At 35.5% G+C, this 17,303-nt stretch overlaps 1 protein-coding gene and 1 pseudogene across 2 annotated transcripts; one reads left to right on the forward strand and one right to left on the reverse strand.

Moving 5' to 3' along the window:
- Nucleotides 1-433: 433 nt before the first annotated feature.
- Nucleotides 434-4,732, forward strand: LOC145603061 (large ribosomal subunit protein bL12c pseudogene; annotated as a pseudogene). Its single transcript, XR_014104680.1, has 2 exons — nt 434-585; nt 3,751-4,732. The product of XR_014104680.1 is annotated as a large ribosomal subunit protein bL12c pseudogene (transcript).
- A 394-nt stretch (nt 4,733-5,126) lies between these two features.
- Nucleotides 5,127-15,918, reverse strand: LOC145603072 (pantothenate kinase 2-like). Its single transcript, XM_081659196.1, has 22 exons — nt 15,214-15,918; nt 13,940-14,152; nt 13,654-13,712; nt 13,204-13,320; nt 12,383-12,502; nt 12,204-12,298; nt 12,024-12,117; nt 11,807-11,938; nt 11,174-11,286; nt 10,801-10,993; nt 9,027-9,235; nt 8,701-8,745; nt 8,549-8,597; nt 8,310-8,392; nt 7,363-7,479; nt 7,120-7,183; nt 6,839-6,985; nt 6,532-6,690; nt 6,061-6,144; nt 5,779-5,973; nt 5,510-5,581; nt 5,127-5,406 (listed from the first exon to the last, which is right to left on the reverse strand). Exons 1-22 carry the CDS (start codon nt 15,464-15,466, stop codon nt 5,317-5,319), a joined length of 2,703 nt encoding a protein of 900 aa, XP_081515322.1. The 5' UTR covers nt 15,467-15,918; the 3' UTR covers nt 5,127-5,316.
- Between the last annotated feature and the right edge of the window lie 1,385 nt (nt 15,919-17,303).

Below are 17,303 nucleotides of genomic sequence, written 5' to 3' on the forward strand. Positions count from 1 at the left end.
AAGATGGAGTATAGGAATCCCCAAATAAATTAACTGAAGTGCAAAATGTAGTCATAGAAATGCCTATTATACAGAGTAGTAGCGGGTTTATTGTACGAAGTATTATTAACTACGGTATGAACAAGCTTTTACCCGTAAAGATATATACTCGTTCTGTATCTAAAGGTTTATAGTAACCAAGCATAACTTGGTCTAGTGGTGTGAGATCAAACCTCACTACAGACACTTTGGGGTGGAAATTCCCTTGTCCTTTTCCTCCCTTTCAGAGTGTCTAACCTGCTAACTCGGGTCGGAAAGACCTGTGACTCTGTGAGGGATTCCGGTTCGGTAGGGCTCTTCTCTTTAGCCCCCCCCCCAAAAAAAAAAAAAAAGAAAAAAAAGCGTACTGTACATCATTTTATAAAAAATACGTAGTAAATCAATTTTACTACGGAGTACTTGCTGAAAGTGAATTACTCCGTAAAAGGATTTTGGAGCATTTTCACGGGCACCCCTCCCTCTTTCTCTACTCCATTGAAGCGTACTCTGAATTCTCCATTGAAGCGGTTAGTGAGCTTTCTCTCCTCCATTGAAGCAGCTTCTCAGGTAAAATGTTTTTTAATTTATTTATCTATTTATTTAGCCTATCATCGAAATCAATTTCACAATCTGTGTTAATTGGTAATTTAATTCAATTTAGGGTTTCTCTAAAGGTGGATTACTGAACTATTGCTTATAATTTAATTACTGAAAGATTATAACAATGTTAGAATTTTGCTACTCATTAAGCGAGAAGGATATTTGATAATCTGTAAGTTCATTTGGTAACCTGTAACTTTATTTTGGTTTACAATTAGACATTTAGACGAGTAATTGTCTATTAGAAACTGGATTCAATTAGTTTTCGGGAATTTATTTACTGATATTTTGGATGGGAGTGTGTTTTAGAAACTGGGTTTTGTGTGGATGAATTCAAGCTAATCAAAGCAGATTGGATTAAAATGGTGTTTGTGATTTGGTGATTTGGGTGTTGAATTTAGTTGCTTTTAAGTGTAAAGAGCTCCCCAGCTTGGATGTTTTCGATTTTTTGTTTTCGGATAGAACTAAATTTCCCTTCGTTTAACATAGCTTACTGTGATTTGTAATCCTTTTTTTTTTTGCAATTTGTGATTTATGCTGCTAGTTAAGTTCTTCCTGGGGTTTGAATTTTCAAGATTCTATCTTCGTTTCCGTTTATGAACAATGCAATTTAATTGGTCTTTTCAATTTCATTGGTAGAGAGTGGTGTGAGTTGTGAGATCTTTGAGAAGAGGTGTGTGCTGAATATAGTGTGGGTGATGGCGATGATATGTGCCAAGCATAGGGGTATTTGGAGAGGAAGAAAGTAGATGCTCCATTGTTATGCTGTAGAACCTCGAACCTGCTATAGGAATTTGAGTTGGCTAAAATGGGGGTTACTTTTTTTGTTGATTGATGGTAATGATAAAAGCTATGATTTTGTTACTATTTAATTATGTGAGAATGTTGGATCGTCTGTCCAATTTTGCTCTTTGATATGCTGACTGCTGTTTGCTGTTCTTTTGTGTAACTTCTGATTCAGAAGGGGCATTTATATAGCTTGCTGCTAATGGTGAAAAAATTGTGATCTATGATGTTTTTGATGTGACATTGCTACTAACTACCTATAATTCCAACTAATAATGTTACAGTTACTAGTTAGTAGTTCATTGGGGCTTTAATAAAATTGTACTTTGAGTATGGTTTGCAAAATTCCCCTGTTTGTGCTTTCTAGTTAACATTTGTTTGTTATAGATTTTATTTAAAGTATTATTTAGACTAATACAAAGAGATTGCTCTCAACCAGTGTTATCTATGTTGTGGTACATGGACAAATTCTAGAAACACAATTTGCTGAGTGATTGTATTAAACTACTCCAAAAGTGGACTTTGTCCCGATTTGCATGGTTCCCGGGGGGAGGGGGGTGGTTTTAGTGAATTAGGTAACACTGCTCTCAACAATGCTTAATGACAATTATGAGAGAAACTCACAATAGGTGCATAAAGCAGATGACGGCTGTTGCAACCCTGATATCTTGTGTTTTGAATGATAATGTGATTTTAACTAGAAAAAGGTCACTGTATATTATGTTTCGTTAATTTTTGAAATAGAGTGACCCCTCTTAGTCGGAGGGTCCCTTTAGGCAGAATACTGAGAATAGAGTTACTTTGATACAAAAAGATTACTAGATCTGAAAATGGGTGTTTAGTTTGTTTAAGATTCACTATGTGATGAAGAGGGTCAATATATGTAAAAGGGATCCTGCTTTGTTTGTTATTGTTAATTGAAGTACAGATCATTTGAAGTTCACTGTTACCTATTCAATGCATGATACCCCTCTTTACTCAACGATTGATGTTGGTCTATATATTCCTTTTTGTTCAGTTTAAGCCTTCAACTACTCAAAGAGGTGTTTGGCAATGATAAAAAGATCCCTCATTTTCTTTTTGGAATGAAGTCAATATTATGTTAGAGGCTTATGGAGAGATTTTGTTTAAAAATGTGGAAAAGTTGGTGTGGATGTCGATCTTAGGAGAGAAATTGAAGCTGGTAATTTGCAGTGTATTATATTGGAGGTGCAACGTAATCTGGTTCTGCTTCTTGCTTCTACTTGCAGAGTTTAGGAGGGTTCACTGATCTGTGGTGTACCCAAGTTCATCTTGCAAGCAGTCACTAGAATATCTCTTACCTCGTTTCATTTAGTGAAGCCTAATCTTGCACTTTCGATCCTTTAAAGTTTACAGCTGCATCAAAATTAACTTTGCACTAGCCAAGTGGTGGAGGGGAACGTCTGATTGCATTTGTAGGAGGCTTATACCTCATTCTATTTTTTATTTATTTGCTTCTTTATATTTGCATTATTAGGCTACACCTTTGACGAGGTGAACATTGACTTTGTACAACCCAAGAGTTTGTGCTCTTTTTCCCAATCTAAAAAGTGCTATATATACTGATCATATGTGAATGGCCTACAACCTACGGGCTCGGCAAGGAAACATCTTATAACTATCTATGCCTTGTGTCTGCTTAGATTAAACACTACTATGATAGCGACTTTTTGCCACTGTCTTTGCCCTGAACAGAAAGCATCTTTCCTCTTATTTTCCGTTCCTTTGAGGCTTTGATTCTTTGAACTAGGGAAGAATTCTTTTAAGCTGTCATTTTTCTCTATTGCTCTCCTCATCACATGCATTATTATTTTTCCATTCAATACCCACAAACAAATTTTTCCTAGAATTCTGTGTAAGCTAATTTGTTGCACATATTATGAAACAGAGGTACTATTCTCATTTACTAGGGAAGTATTCTTTGAATTAGTTGGAACATATGATGCCTTTGAGGCTTTGATTTTTATGATGTTATCTGGAGACGTTAAAATTTCTTAAATCAAATTCAGGAAGCAGGAAAATTGGAATTATTTGTACTTTTGCTGTATCTGAATGAGAAAGACATGATTTGGGGAAACAAATTAAAAACGCACACATAAATAAAAAAAGTACTTCAGTTCTTGCTAAAGCCGAGCCTGGGACCTGCAGTTGTTTGGTCTTGAACTCTAGCTGAATCTGAAACTTCGTTAGTTTTTGAGTTGGGAATATTTTTAATCTGTGTACACTTTAAAATGCAATGTCTATTAAACTTTTTAATATCTTTTCCATGACTTACTATTGTATTTGTGATATTTTGTCCTTCTGTTTTCTGCTGTTCCTTCTCAGGTTAGAGGATATTAATCAAGATTAGCTGTGTTTGTACTTCCCAAGAGGCAGCTCTTTTTATTGTGAAGAATTTTTCTTGCCTTTCCTAATTCTCTGGTGGAATATGCATTTCATCAAGCATTTAAGAAACTTACATGTAAGGTCTATTTTTGAAAAAAAGTACGTCTTGTCTCAAGCTCGCTGTCTGCAAACTGGAGTATCTCAGAATACCAAGCCTAAGAAGTACAAATATCCCTCGGTCTACGACCCATATGGATCAAGACCAGCACCATCGGAAAAAGTCAATCAGTTAGCAGAGCAAATTATTACCCTAACTGCTGAAGAACGAGCTCAAATTGGTCCAGCACTCAGAGAGATTCTCAAACATCCTAAATTGGAGAAGATTTCAACAGAAGGCTTAGACTTGGGTGCTGCAGCTGCTGGAACCAACACTCAGGCTGAGGAGAAAAAGGAAGAAAAAACTGCTTTCGACGTGAAGTTGGAGAAGTTTGATGCTACTTCCAAACTTAAGGTGATCAAGGAAGTCAGGGCATTGACCAGTCTAGGACTGAAGGAAGCCAAAGAGCTAGTGGAAAAGGCACCAGTAGTACTTAAACAAGGGCTCACAAAAGAAGAGGCAGAAGGCATAATTGAGAAAATAAAGGCTGCTGGAGGAGCTGCAATAATGGAGTAAAACAGAACGAAGACAGAAAGCAAAACCCATTAAGAAAAAGGATAGGTTTCAGGAGCTTCTGGTGTTTTTTACGCTTCTAATAGACAACAATTATTCCGGCTACTACGAGAAATGAAGAGATTAATAGTTTGGCATATTTTTCGATGGGATTTTGATGTTGGTTAGTTGTGCTGTAACTGGGATTCTCTTCTAAGTTCTGAATATTATTGATATTTTTGGTCCAACAACTCCTGTCTTTAACAATAAGAAATAAGAACCAGGAAGAAAATAACAAATCAGTACCCTTGAGAAATGAGAACAGGTTTGGCACTTAGTTTTTTGGTCTAACAAGTGCTCCAATATTATTTTTATTTTATTTTGTCCTTTTGTGACTAGCTCTTTTTGCTCCAAAAAGCTCACAACCAAACAACCCCCGTCCCTTCCCCAACCCTGTTAAACGACCACCCTCCCTTCCCCGACCCTCAAAATTGCCATTCCAAACCCTGTCTTCGCCCACCCTAGGTGGAGGGTTTCGGGGTGGGGGAAGGGAGGGGGGCGGTTTTACTTTGCTTTTGTAAAAAAAATAAAAATAAAAATTGGAGATGTTTAATGGATTCCAATCAATGTGATGGGACTTTATGGCATGGTTTTATAAATTCCAACTTTAGCTAGTTCTCTTTTAATAATCTCAATTGTGCTCAATTGAACTACACATTATTCATAATTATATCAAAAGGCAGAAGTCTCTATTATGGGCTATGTCAAATTTACATCCAATGAATATGTACATCACATAATTCTCAATTTTATGTTCTTCAAACCAAAAAGTTCGGACATCTACATGAAATCTCAGTATTCTAGCGCTAAAGAACGCTTCAGTAAGCAATTCATTATTCGAACAACAGAATGTCATTTCAACTTGCTGGTTCAAATCTGCAGACACAGTCGTAAATGTTCCCCTTGAGTAATTTTTCTGCCAATCTCTGGTTCTTCACCATTGCAAGCTGTGAGACAATATTATTCACAATAACTTAATAATGATTCGATAAGGGGATGAAATTCCTCTATTCATGAAAACTTTGTAAGACGCAGGGTTACAATGCTCACCTTCAGAGCATCGCATTTGAACTTAGCATTGAAATTAGTATGAATAGCTCGGCCCATGCCTTCCAAAATTACCTACACGCCACAAACATACATCATTCATTCATGAAATTTGCGTTTTCATTTATTATTTTATTTATGTTTATTCTTCTTTTTTATTTTAAGCTATAGGCCTAGAAAATTTAACAAGACAAAACATCACAATAGATACACGACATTGCAAATTATGAATAAACTGAATAAACTCTCTAAAATAAGTGCAGTAAACGTACCAAATCAGCATCTTTGGCAGCAGCAGCAACCTCAGAGCTCACTTGTCGTAAGTCGATGCATGGACTTCCACATCCATTTTCAACAACCATTAAAGGCACGGAAGGCAGTTCTTCTTTAGAACTTTCTTGGACATTTATCATTGCATCCACAAGAAGCCCACCAGCTTCAGCTGCTCTTCGGAGAATATCACAATTCTAGGAAGAGAAAATTGAAACACGAATTCACTTAGAACACGCACAATGGACCTCATGCTCAAATCAAACACGAGATTAAAAACATACCTTTGCTGCCTCTGCAACAATGTCAGGAAGCTCCATGGCAGTCACATCATTAAGAGCAGGGAGTGAGTTTGCTACCAGGACAACCTGCAAAGCAATCACCGTACATAAACAGTTATATGAAAAGGCACAAGGAAAAAACAACTTTTACTAGGACTGGACACCAAATACTTAGAGAGAAAAGGAGAAGCTATGGGAATCACATTAAAACGTCCAACATAAATGAATATGAAAATCATAATGAAAAGCGAGAATATCATTTTAAACATTCAATTTGGCTTAAGAATGAAGAGCTTCAGTACTTGATACAAACAGCAACAGAAAGATAAATAAAGGCTAAAAACGCAATACAATATCTTCATTGACTTATATCTGCTTAGGGTTCCCCCCCCCCCCCCCCCCTAAAAAATCAGACTTATCATCTCTAAATATCGAATGTACGTGTTATTTACTAGAGCCTACAATCACACTTACTTCAGTTCCTCGTCGAAGAAGCTCTCTAGCAAGGGGAAGCATCCCTAAGACAACGTCAGCACCAGAATTATCCACAAAGAGCAATGCTCGTTTATGAGGTGGTGGCTTTTTGCCACTTGATCCGAGCATTCTTTCCTTGAACATATCAAAATCATCCACCTGATACATGAGATCACATCATTAACAGACAGCACATTGGAAAACAATCCAAGGACTATCCCATAAAGTGAGGAATGACACAATGCGGTGTAGAAATTAGCCACAATAAAAAAATTAAATATGATCAAAATCATATCAGTACACTTACCCGCCATGGTCTTTGCATCTTTTTCCGACTCATTCGATAAATCTCAATAATTGTCCCTTTGTGATAGAGGTCCACACATGCACGAGATCCCCAATCAAAAATGTTTGCTGCAAGGACTCCCTCAATCAAGGTAAACAGTCTATCCTCCTGCATAAGTAAGAGTATTATATACAAAGATCTAGAGCAAAGGTAAACACTCATTAATATTACCATTATAAAAACCACACATGCTCTTGTTCTATGACGTTTGATCATACTAAGGCTCACACAGTCACACATACCTCAGACATGCTATCAAGCTCCATAAGAAGGTCAGGTAAAACAGCAAGGGAAGCCTCGTTTTCCCTACAATACATGAACGCATAATAAAGATTCATAAAGGAGAGCATTTGAATTGGTCTGAGCAATATTATAATCATTTGGTTGATGACAATAATTGATTAAGAGATTTAGATGCTCTTAAATTCCATTCATTAACCTTAATATGTTTATGCTTCTATATGATAAAGTACGAAAGCAGGTACCTTTGCTTTATGCTTCTATACGCATCATTAAACTGAAATTCCCTCAAGCATTCCTCCCTCAGTTCCAGAAGATTGGCAAGTCCTAATTTCCCATAAGCAGCAGGCTCTTCCATCAACCTATTAAGGAGTTCACAAATAAAACTGTCAGATAAAATCTTCAGTATCTGAGAATCATCAATCTTGAAATATACAAGTATATGACTAATGATTAAGTACCTACTATCCTACTAGGTGGCTAAAGACAAAAATTTCTGTTATGACTTATGAGAAGGAGTTCAAGAACAACATTGGAGAGCATATTGGCATACTAATCATACAATGAGCAACAATAGTAACAATTGTGCCAGATATGACTGGAAATGGTTATAATTAAAGATCCAAAAGCAACTCAACTCATCCAGTTCAACATGAAAAGTTCAAAAGTCAGCTAAAACTGTGTTCCTATTTACAGGACCATAAGCCATCAGTTTTCACAAGCTTGAAGCCTTTTTCCACATTAATTTTTATTACTTTTTTATTGCTAATAAATTTTATTGGTTGAGTGTAACATGTGATCACAGATATTTCCTTTCTAGTGACATTAAATGTTCCTGGGCAGAGGGGATGAACAGAAGACTGACATCAGTATCAGCAGTGTCAGTGTCAGTAGAAACCAAGACACTTGCCAAACAAAGTTGTGCTCTCCAACAAAAGCTTAACCAAAGACGCATATCATAACAGATTCATCCAACATACAGAATTATATTAACAAATTTTGCTATGAAGTATCAAATTCATGGAAGCAATTCAAAAATAACATGCATTTCGCTAGTTATTTAATTTAAATAGGGTAAAGGAAAAAGGAACAGGAGACCCTCGTCATGAGGGGAGCACCTGATGCACAAGTTTGGGACCAGAGTAATAATATATGACTCCACTTGTAACCATCGCACATTCAATATATTCACCTGGCCAAGTGGGCAGAAAATGCACGAGAAAAAGCATCACCCCTTCTTTTAGCATCATCAGTACCTCCTTCACTTGCCACAGCCTATGAACAAACATTAAAATGGTAATCAGAAAATAATGAATATATATATATATTCTTTGTCAATCTAGAGGAAAAAATAAAGTTAGGGACACTGAATCCTAATGACAGCATAGACAATAATTATATAAAGACCACTTAACAATTATAACCACTTACCTTGTCAACAAGATCTGGTAAATGCTCAGACAGCACTGTAAGCCAATACCTACAATACAAGCAATAAAAAAAGTGATATTAACATACTAATCTTCGAGATGTTATCTGGATTGACGGACCAGATAAGAAGGGATTTATAGCACATTACTTACTCTAGCTCTCCATGGTCTGAGAGATCAATGGTGTTAGGTTCATACCTGCACAAATATTATAGAACTATAATCAGTGCAAGTTTTTTTTTTTTTTTTTGGCACGAAACACAAACAAGCCATATGGAGTAACTACTATCTTGAAGCTTGGAATTAGTATCAAAATGAGGCTTCCAAAGATTATCTTTAACTAAATAAGAAAAGCAAGAGCTATTGACCTAAATCACGCCAGTAAAAATCAACTTCCAAAAGGTAATTCTAATTTTAAAAATTGTATAGGATCAACATTGACTCAGCAGCAGCAAAGATGACTTAAAGATTACTCCTACATTTTTGAGTCCGCCAACAAAGGAAACACATCCAAAGTAGGAACAAGGTGCAAAACTCCAACATTCAAGCTGCTTGCATCGGAACGCAGAGTATCTCCTCGTGATAAAGGAACTTCAAAGCCCCCAAGTCCAGTCGTTCCAGGAGGAATCATAGGAACAGGAGCAATAATTTCAGTTCCTTTCTGTACAAATTTTTCCATCCATGATATCTGCGATTTTATAGCCAAGAAAATGTTAAAAAGCTAAAGGAATAATTCTAAGAATTTAAGTTCATGATATTTCATGTGTACTACAAAGAATAATACAAAAAACTAAAAAAGGAGTTCTGTTAAAAGTGGCAAAAGCATTCTAATCAGATTCGCTTCCCTACCTTTTTAAAAGTAAGAATATTACGAATAATGTTGAGTAGAATATGCCCCTAAAAATGTTTATTTACGTATTTACCTCTTTTAAAAGTATGATCACACTTTTATGAATAGTGTTGAAACGATTATGTCCGTAAAATGCTTATTTACATATTTGCCCTCACTTGTGTTAATTTTTTTTTCACTCTTAAGAATAGCGTGTGCCGTGTGGACATTTAATCATTTATACCCCTAAATACCTTGTTAAAAGCACGAGTAAATTTTTATGAATAGTGTGAGATGATTATGCCCCTAAAAATGTTTATTAATGTATTTACCCCTTTTAAAGTATGACCACAATTTATGAATAGTGTTGAAACAATTATATCCCAAAAATATTTATTTACATATTTGCCCTCATTAATGTTAATTGATTTTTTTTTAACTCTAAAGAATAGTGTGTGGACATTTATACCCCTACAAAAATATATGTTCACATATTTTCACTAATTAATGCTACTAACAACTAAAGTTATAACATAACGCCAAACCGAAAGAACTTCCCGGACATGGCTAGCTACTATATAGTCTATATTCACTCACATTTAAAGGCTCAACTCCCAAAAAAAAAAAGAGAAATGCTTCAAAGATTGCTTCTAGGAAATCTGCTGACAATTGAACTCTAATCTTGAAAAAAATGAAAACAAACTGAGAGCATTAAGGATGAAGCTTTATGGGTCTATGTTACAGACTACTTGTAATTGGAACAGTATTATAAGAGAAGGAAGGTTGATTCTTGATTACTAATGATAGAAGTGTTACAACAATAGCTTGAGGCTATCAATCTCACCAAGTAGCTTGAGGCTACTACTCTCACAATTGTTAACACTCAATTTCTGGATACCATCTACTACTACAATTACTACTCTTATACTAAGATGGTCTCAATGACCTTGAAACTTACATGTGAACTTAGCTAATTTAGAACAACATGAATTACACTTACAATACCGAGATTGTTTTCCTTTCCTTCTCTTCTTCTTAATTACTTTTGTCACTAGTTCTTTGTTGCTAGTTGACTCACATTTCTCAAGTCTCTTGCTGCTGACTTCCCTTGACTTGTGCTTGTGACTTGTTGCTCTTGAACCGTCGCTTGTAGACTTGCATAGGACGATCCATCACAGTCTACTGACTTAATCATGTGGGTTGAGATCAAGATTGTGCCCCATTTTACCAACATAGTTTTTTTTTTTTATAAATACGAATAATGTGGCAAAACAAAAGGTATTAGACATAAAGTGGTACACCTATAACAGATTACTTCCAATATCAGCAAGGATTGCAACAGCATCAGCATGGGGGAGGAAAAAATGGCATGACCAAGCATAAGATGAAATTGTCTCACAGATTTTGTATTGCACTTTATTTACCTTCTCATTTAAATCTCCCAAAGGTGGGCCATGGATCTTTCCTCCAACATATGGTGCACCCATAGGAAACCGTTCCACCAATTGATGGACCATCACATCGTCAAGACCATGTTTTTCATAACTCATAAATGCGCCCAAAGCTCCAAGAAATCCTTCATGCCTCAAGAACATCGCTTTTGCATCACCTTTAGACCTAGATGAAAATCATAAAATGGAATTATCAAAATGACCATGCCATACATAAACATCACCCTCGTGCCTTTCATGAGGCTCCTGTCTATGGCCAGGTAAGCAGGGAAGAGGAGATGGCCTAAGTAAGTAGACAATAATCATTCTGAAATCTGAACTAGTAAAGCAATATTAAGTTACTCACCAAAACTGAACAGCAAAGGAGATAGTATCCATTGTATATGCATGTCCTCTGATGAAAAAGCCTCCAAAGAATATGCGTTTGAGGCCAAAGCGAAGAGCATTTAAGTAAGCTATCTGAAAAATGCCACACATGGTACGAAATTCAGTTACCCAGGAAAGCAAAAGTTCAGCGATATCTATATACATCTGTCTAAAATTGTAACCAAACTATAAAACTCTATGAATGAAGGAGTTCACAGTTATTGTAGATTTAAATTCAACCAATGAAGTTCATTCACCAGCATTAAAAGAATTAGCCCGAGAATCATAAACACTAGCCAAGCCAAGCGCAAAGAACAAATTCAGGACACCAGATATTTCAAGTGATGTAATAAAATGAAAACTGAGGTCATTATTACAGCTCAGGACTCAAGGAGTTATGCCACTGTATTGTCTGTATAGCTTTTCTAATCAGACATTTAATATAGATTTCTGTTCATAACCCTCACACAGTTGACCTCATAAGTGCAACTAATTTAACTAATCCTTCGTTATTTTACATAAAAAGGCAAATCCTACATTATTACTTTCAATCCATCACATCATTCTCAGTTCAAGAGATCCATATCCTTATTCAATGATCACTGTAACCTACCTGCCCAATGTTATATGAAATCATTCGCAAGAGTGAAAGAGAAATATCTTCAGGTCTATAATCTTCAAGCTCCTTGTTTTCAGAAATTGTCTTGCCAAAACTAGAAGCAATTGTTGATGCAGATAGACCAATCTGTGAAAATTAGAAGTAAATCAGTGAAAGGTAAGTACCAATATCAGATAGCACATCAGTAAGATATTGAACACCTTAATGTTACCTTGGAATAATCCATACCACCATAAATATCTCCAACAAGCATGTCTATGGTTCTATTATCTCCACGTTGACTCAACTCCAGAAGCTCATCGAAGCTGTAGTAAGAGGAAAATTAAAAGGTTAGGAAATTTTTCGTAAATGAGAAGAACTTGGAAAGTGAAATGAATACACCCAATATGACCTCTTGCATTGGGTCAAAAGCTTCCCTAAACCCCAATATGTACCACCTCCAACATTTGTTCCACTTACACGTTCGAACTTCCCATCACCATCAACCTATATCAATTCCAGATCAGAACATATATATTGTAGTGAGACATTAAACTTTAAATAAAATGTAGTCTATACAAATGGCTTTACCTTTATCATACTAACACCAGATCCAATGTTTACAAGAAGGTAAGGAAATAAATCATTTTGATCTATCTGCACAAACTCTTTCTGACCCTCCATATGTGTAAATGCCTCGTGACGAATAGCCTATGCAGAAAGCAAAAAAATACTCAGAGCATTTACTCTTGGATCTTGATTGAACCACTTTAATCCAATACAATTATCTCAACAATCATGATGGAATCTAATTTTACACATGTTAAGGGGATATCATGCACCGATAGACACTTGCATGCCAAGTACCCCTTTCTTTTTATTGAACAAACAGGAACATAAGTATGCAAATCATAACAATATGTTTAACACATCATAAATTATTTAGTAAAATCTTGAAACTACATAATTGCACTTAACCTACTTGAGACAACTAGCTACATACTTTTTTAAACCTTATAATATCTTAGTATCTTACCGTAGATTTATATCAACTACTCTAATTTGATGGTAACCATGACATGGGTTCTGGATCTAAAAAATTCACATAAAACTGTGAATGATTTCCTTTCTTTACTTTTCTTTCTACCCCTCTATTGGAACAATCTGGCTATGCACATGCTTATAGACTAGATAATGTCCCTCCATTGTCCAATAACCATAAGTTACACTGACATAGAGCAAGGGAGGCCATCCAGCCATTTCAGCAAATTATCTAAATAATATAGAATAAGCAAAGACAAATATTATCGCTCACATTACCCATATAGTCTATACTATATATAAATACAAATCATTGGCAATGAGATTTATAACTATAGAATCAGCAGAAATAAAAGGAACTACATGTTCACCTTGAGCAAAAAATTCGCTCCAGCAACAAGACAATCCATCTCATCCTCCTTGTCAAGACTAACACCAAGTCTATCTTTAAACAAGTCTGTAAATTTGTATGCTCCACCTCCTGTGGCCTTCACCCATATGCAAGCAAATATAGAAAATTATACTTCGTATACAAATATCACTAATTCGATGCATGAAGAGCTGAAGTAATTTAAATAAAAAGGGTTTATGAAAGAGCATAAATTGCCGATCATTGTTGATGATCAAATTATCTTGTTATTCGTCTATAAAAGACGAAAAGAAAGATATTTGAGGCTTGGTTACAAAGAAATTCCACAACTCAGCCACTTCTAGCATCCTTAAAAAAGGATCATACAAATCTACAGGTGCAACATCCTCAATAAGCTAATGTGAATTCTTATACAGAGTACTTTTGAAGACAAATCGAAAGCTACATTTACCTTGACTACAACATTTTCATTTGACAAAGCATCAGTAGGCCAACAGCGAGCAACCATCCCTGCATCATAAGGAAGACATTTAATATAATAACTAATACATCTTAAAGAGCATAGTGAAAAAAAAATACAGCAGCTCCAAGGCCTCCAACAAAATCACGAGCAAAAAAAGTTATATAAAGTCATGCATTGCTATTTAAAGAGCCACAGCAGTGTTAAGGACACACACTCAAAGAAAAACAAAAGGAAAAAAAAAAGGGGGGGAACCAGGCTTGATAAAATCAGATACCTCCACAGTGTAGTTGCTTTGACTTAATGAAGTCCAAACACTCATTTATCTTTGCAGTTTCAAACTTTACAAAATGAAGTCTTCCGCCAAGTATTGGATAGCTTCTCCTATTACCATTAGAGATTCCAAATCTCTGCTTCATTGACCTCTTACGCTTATCTTCAGCTGATTTATTCTCATGTCTTGAAAAATAGACAAGCTTGATGAGGGATCCTGGCACACCAACAAATTAAATTCCCAATCAGTCATTTTAGTGAGCTGGATTCAGATCCTTTAACATCAAAATAGATAAAATGCAATGGAGAAGGATCAAGTTAATACAAGAATAGTGACCAGTAAATAAAAGGAATGTCAATTATCACAATGAAAGAATTGAAGACAGCATTCAGCCAAACTTTATCTATCTATAGGATCCAACTGAATAGAGATATTCTATGATTAATAAGCTTTAAAATTCATGCAAAAAAGCTTTGGCCATGGTTTCATTTTGGTGGTTGCAACCTAAAGCAAACCCTTTGATATAGCAGTGATAGGAAGCAAAGTATCATCATTCATCAACACTAAATTTTATAAATACAGCACAATGAAAAAATTGAGCAAAATACTTTAAACTTATCAAAGATATCCATCCAAAGAAATGATATACATGCAACTCTCTTTCACTTGGTTCTCTCAATCAAGGCCCTTACAAGTTACAACATATATGTTGTTCTGAGGAAAGGGTTGCAAGATCAAACAATATCAAATAGAACAATGCACCTAATCTACGAGCGAGATCTTGATAAAATCCACTCACTACCTATCCACACTAAACAAACAATTCCACATACATGCAGACAAGAGACAACTCCAGTTCATATCCTTATCCTTGATACATGATACACACTTCAACTAGTATTACTACATTGGCAGTATAATTTGGCCTCCATACTTCAACCTACATTACACAGTAATCTGATCACAATTCCCATCAACTAATTAACATGCAATACAACAAACTAAGCTCAACCGTCAACACCAAGAAGCACTTGAGCAATAAGCACACTAAGATCCTACAAAGAAGCTTGCACTCATAAATGATCAATATGACATCCCACAACCATTTCCTACCAACTCAAAATCCATAAACATCAACAACTTTAAAAATTCACAATTTTACAAACTTTCACATCAAACCATCAAAACCCACATTAAAAACAACCAAAAATGGCAAAAACATTAAAAACAACCAAAAATGGCAAAAATTGCCAACAAAATGAAACATTAGAATTGACCTCCAATGTCCAAAGCCAAATGAGAAATATCATCAGATTGGTTAGGCAGCAAAATAGTTGGGTCTCTCTCCTCAAAATTGCCTTGAATTGCAGCACCACTAAGGTCAAGCTGCGGCCTCGAACCCGAACGATGAATCGAACTTCCGGCAGCCGGAGGAGCCATTTCCGTTTCTCTCTCCTCAGTTTTAGTTGAAGTTCTATCTTCAATCTCTGGTTTTATACCATCAACTGGGTTTTTGATTAAATCAGCCATCACTGAATTTTATACTTGTAAGTTTCCCAATAAACTTGCTCTCTCTCTCTCTCTTCTCTCACCAACCAACCCCAACTCCCCGCTAACCCCCACCAATAATTTTTCTGGGGTAATTCACACTTTCAAGATTTTGTCCTGTTTCAAGAAATACCCATAATTTTATCTGGGTCAAATTTCAAAACTTTATGAATTATTTATTCATACAGTATTGATTTAGTCACTGGTGATGAAAATGGATTATGGGAAGATCCGATGATTTCTTAATTTTTTGCCCAATTGTGAAAAAAAAGGGCTTTGAATTGAATTGTATTGTATTGAAGTGAATTATGAATAAATGGCTGAATTGGGTGTTTGACTTTGAGATTAGATTGAGAAAAGTCTCCAATTTTACTGCGGAAATCAATGACTTCACAGTACACACTAATGTCAGAATTATTGATGAATGATAATGATGGAGATTGGAAAATAAGCACGGAGTAGTGGAGTACTACGTAATTACTATGAAGATTTTAGGTAAATACGTCACTTAATTGAAAATTTTAATCTTTTGTTTTAAATTTTGGTCATGTTTTGGTGGTCAATGAATTTGATCATGATCAAACATGCAATAAGACTAATGTTTTTAGTCTTTTACTGTATTCTTCTAGCCCCGTACTTAGCCTTTTACGTACTTTTCAAATGTTAAAGAAAAGATTATTCAAAATTGAGGTACAGTCACGTACCTCCGGTGTAACGGCCTGCATAAGTTGACGATATAAGAAATTGGTCATCGGAAGGTTAAATGTTGGTCGATGGATGTGGCTTGTGGTGGTGATTGAGTGGGCATTATAAGGGGGAAAGAGTGTAGACGTGTAGTGATACTTGTTGACCATGATGTGAGCAGTGGGTGTCAGTTGACGGTGTTGGTGGCTGGTGAGTGACGAGCTACTCTTTTCGGGATGGTACTGGGGAAGAAAATTTAGTAGGGTAAGTGAGAGTGAGTTCTAATCATACTAAGACATGACATTAGAGCACTTCGTATCTGAAATGTGTAGTATTTTTGAAAGTTGATATGAAAACCAAGATACAAGATATTATACCTTTACCATTGATCATTGGAGGTGCTCTAATTGCTTTTTTAAATGTGTCATGATTCCTTTTATAACTTGCTCATGGTCGTCACACAACACTAGTCAATGGAAAGGAATAATATCCTTGTAAAGGGATATTTTGTAGTATATAATTAAAATAATATACTCAATTCTTTACACAAGTAAAAGATAATATTCTCCAAATATTCACACCGGTCAAAGATGTGATATGTTTCAAATACAATATACAAACAATCATAAGTGAGGGATAACACAAGTGATTAGAGTTTTCTACTCGGTTTCAGAAGATCATACACAAACAATCATTCTTGCTAGTATCTTCCATTCTTCCATATAACTCTTCCCATCTATTTTTATACAGAATTAACAAAGTTTGAATATGTAAACAATGTAAAAAATCAAAATATTTCAGCCTATGAAAATACTTTATATAAAAAACACACAAAATTATGGCACAAAAACTAGTTTTGTGTTGAAACTTGGAAGCTTGGAACTTGGAAAATCTGAATTCTCATTTACAGTGTACATAGGAATTATAATTTATGACATATATAAATCACATAAATCTTGTGCACCAACAATAATATTGAAACAGAAGGGGATATTTGATTGAATTCCAGCAATAGCAATCTTCACAGCTTGTATGGAAAGATCACCAAGAGGCTAACCATACCAGGTTAACAGCAAATCCTGAATTTTGGAGTGCCGCTACGCCCAAAGTAGACAGATAAAGAAAATGCTTAGCA

The sequence above is a fragment of the Chenopodium album genome, chromosome 2 (assembly GCF_948465745.1).
Source record: "Chenopodium album chromosome 2, dcCheAlbu1.1, whole genome shotgun sequence".
Taxonomy (NCBI): Eukaryota; Viridiplantae; Streptophyta; class Magnoliopsida; order Caryophyllales; family Amaranthaceae; genus Chenopodium; species Chenopodium album.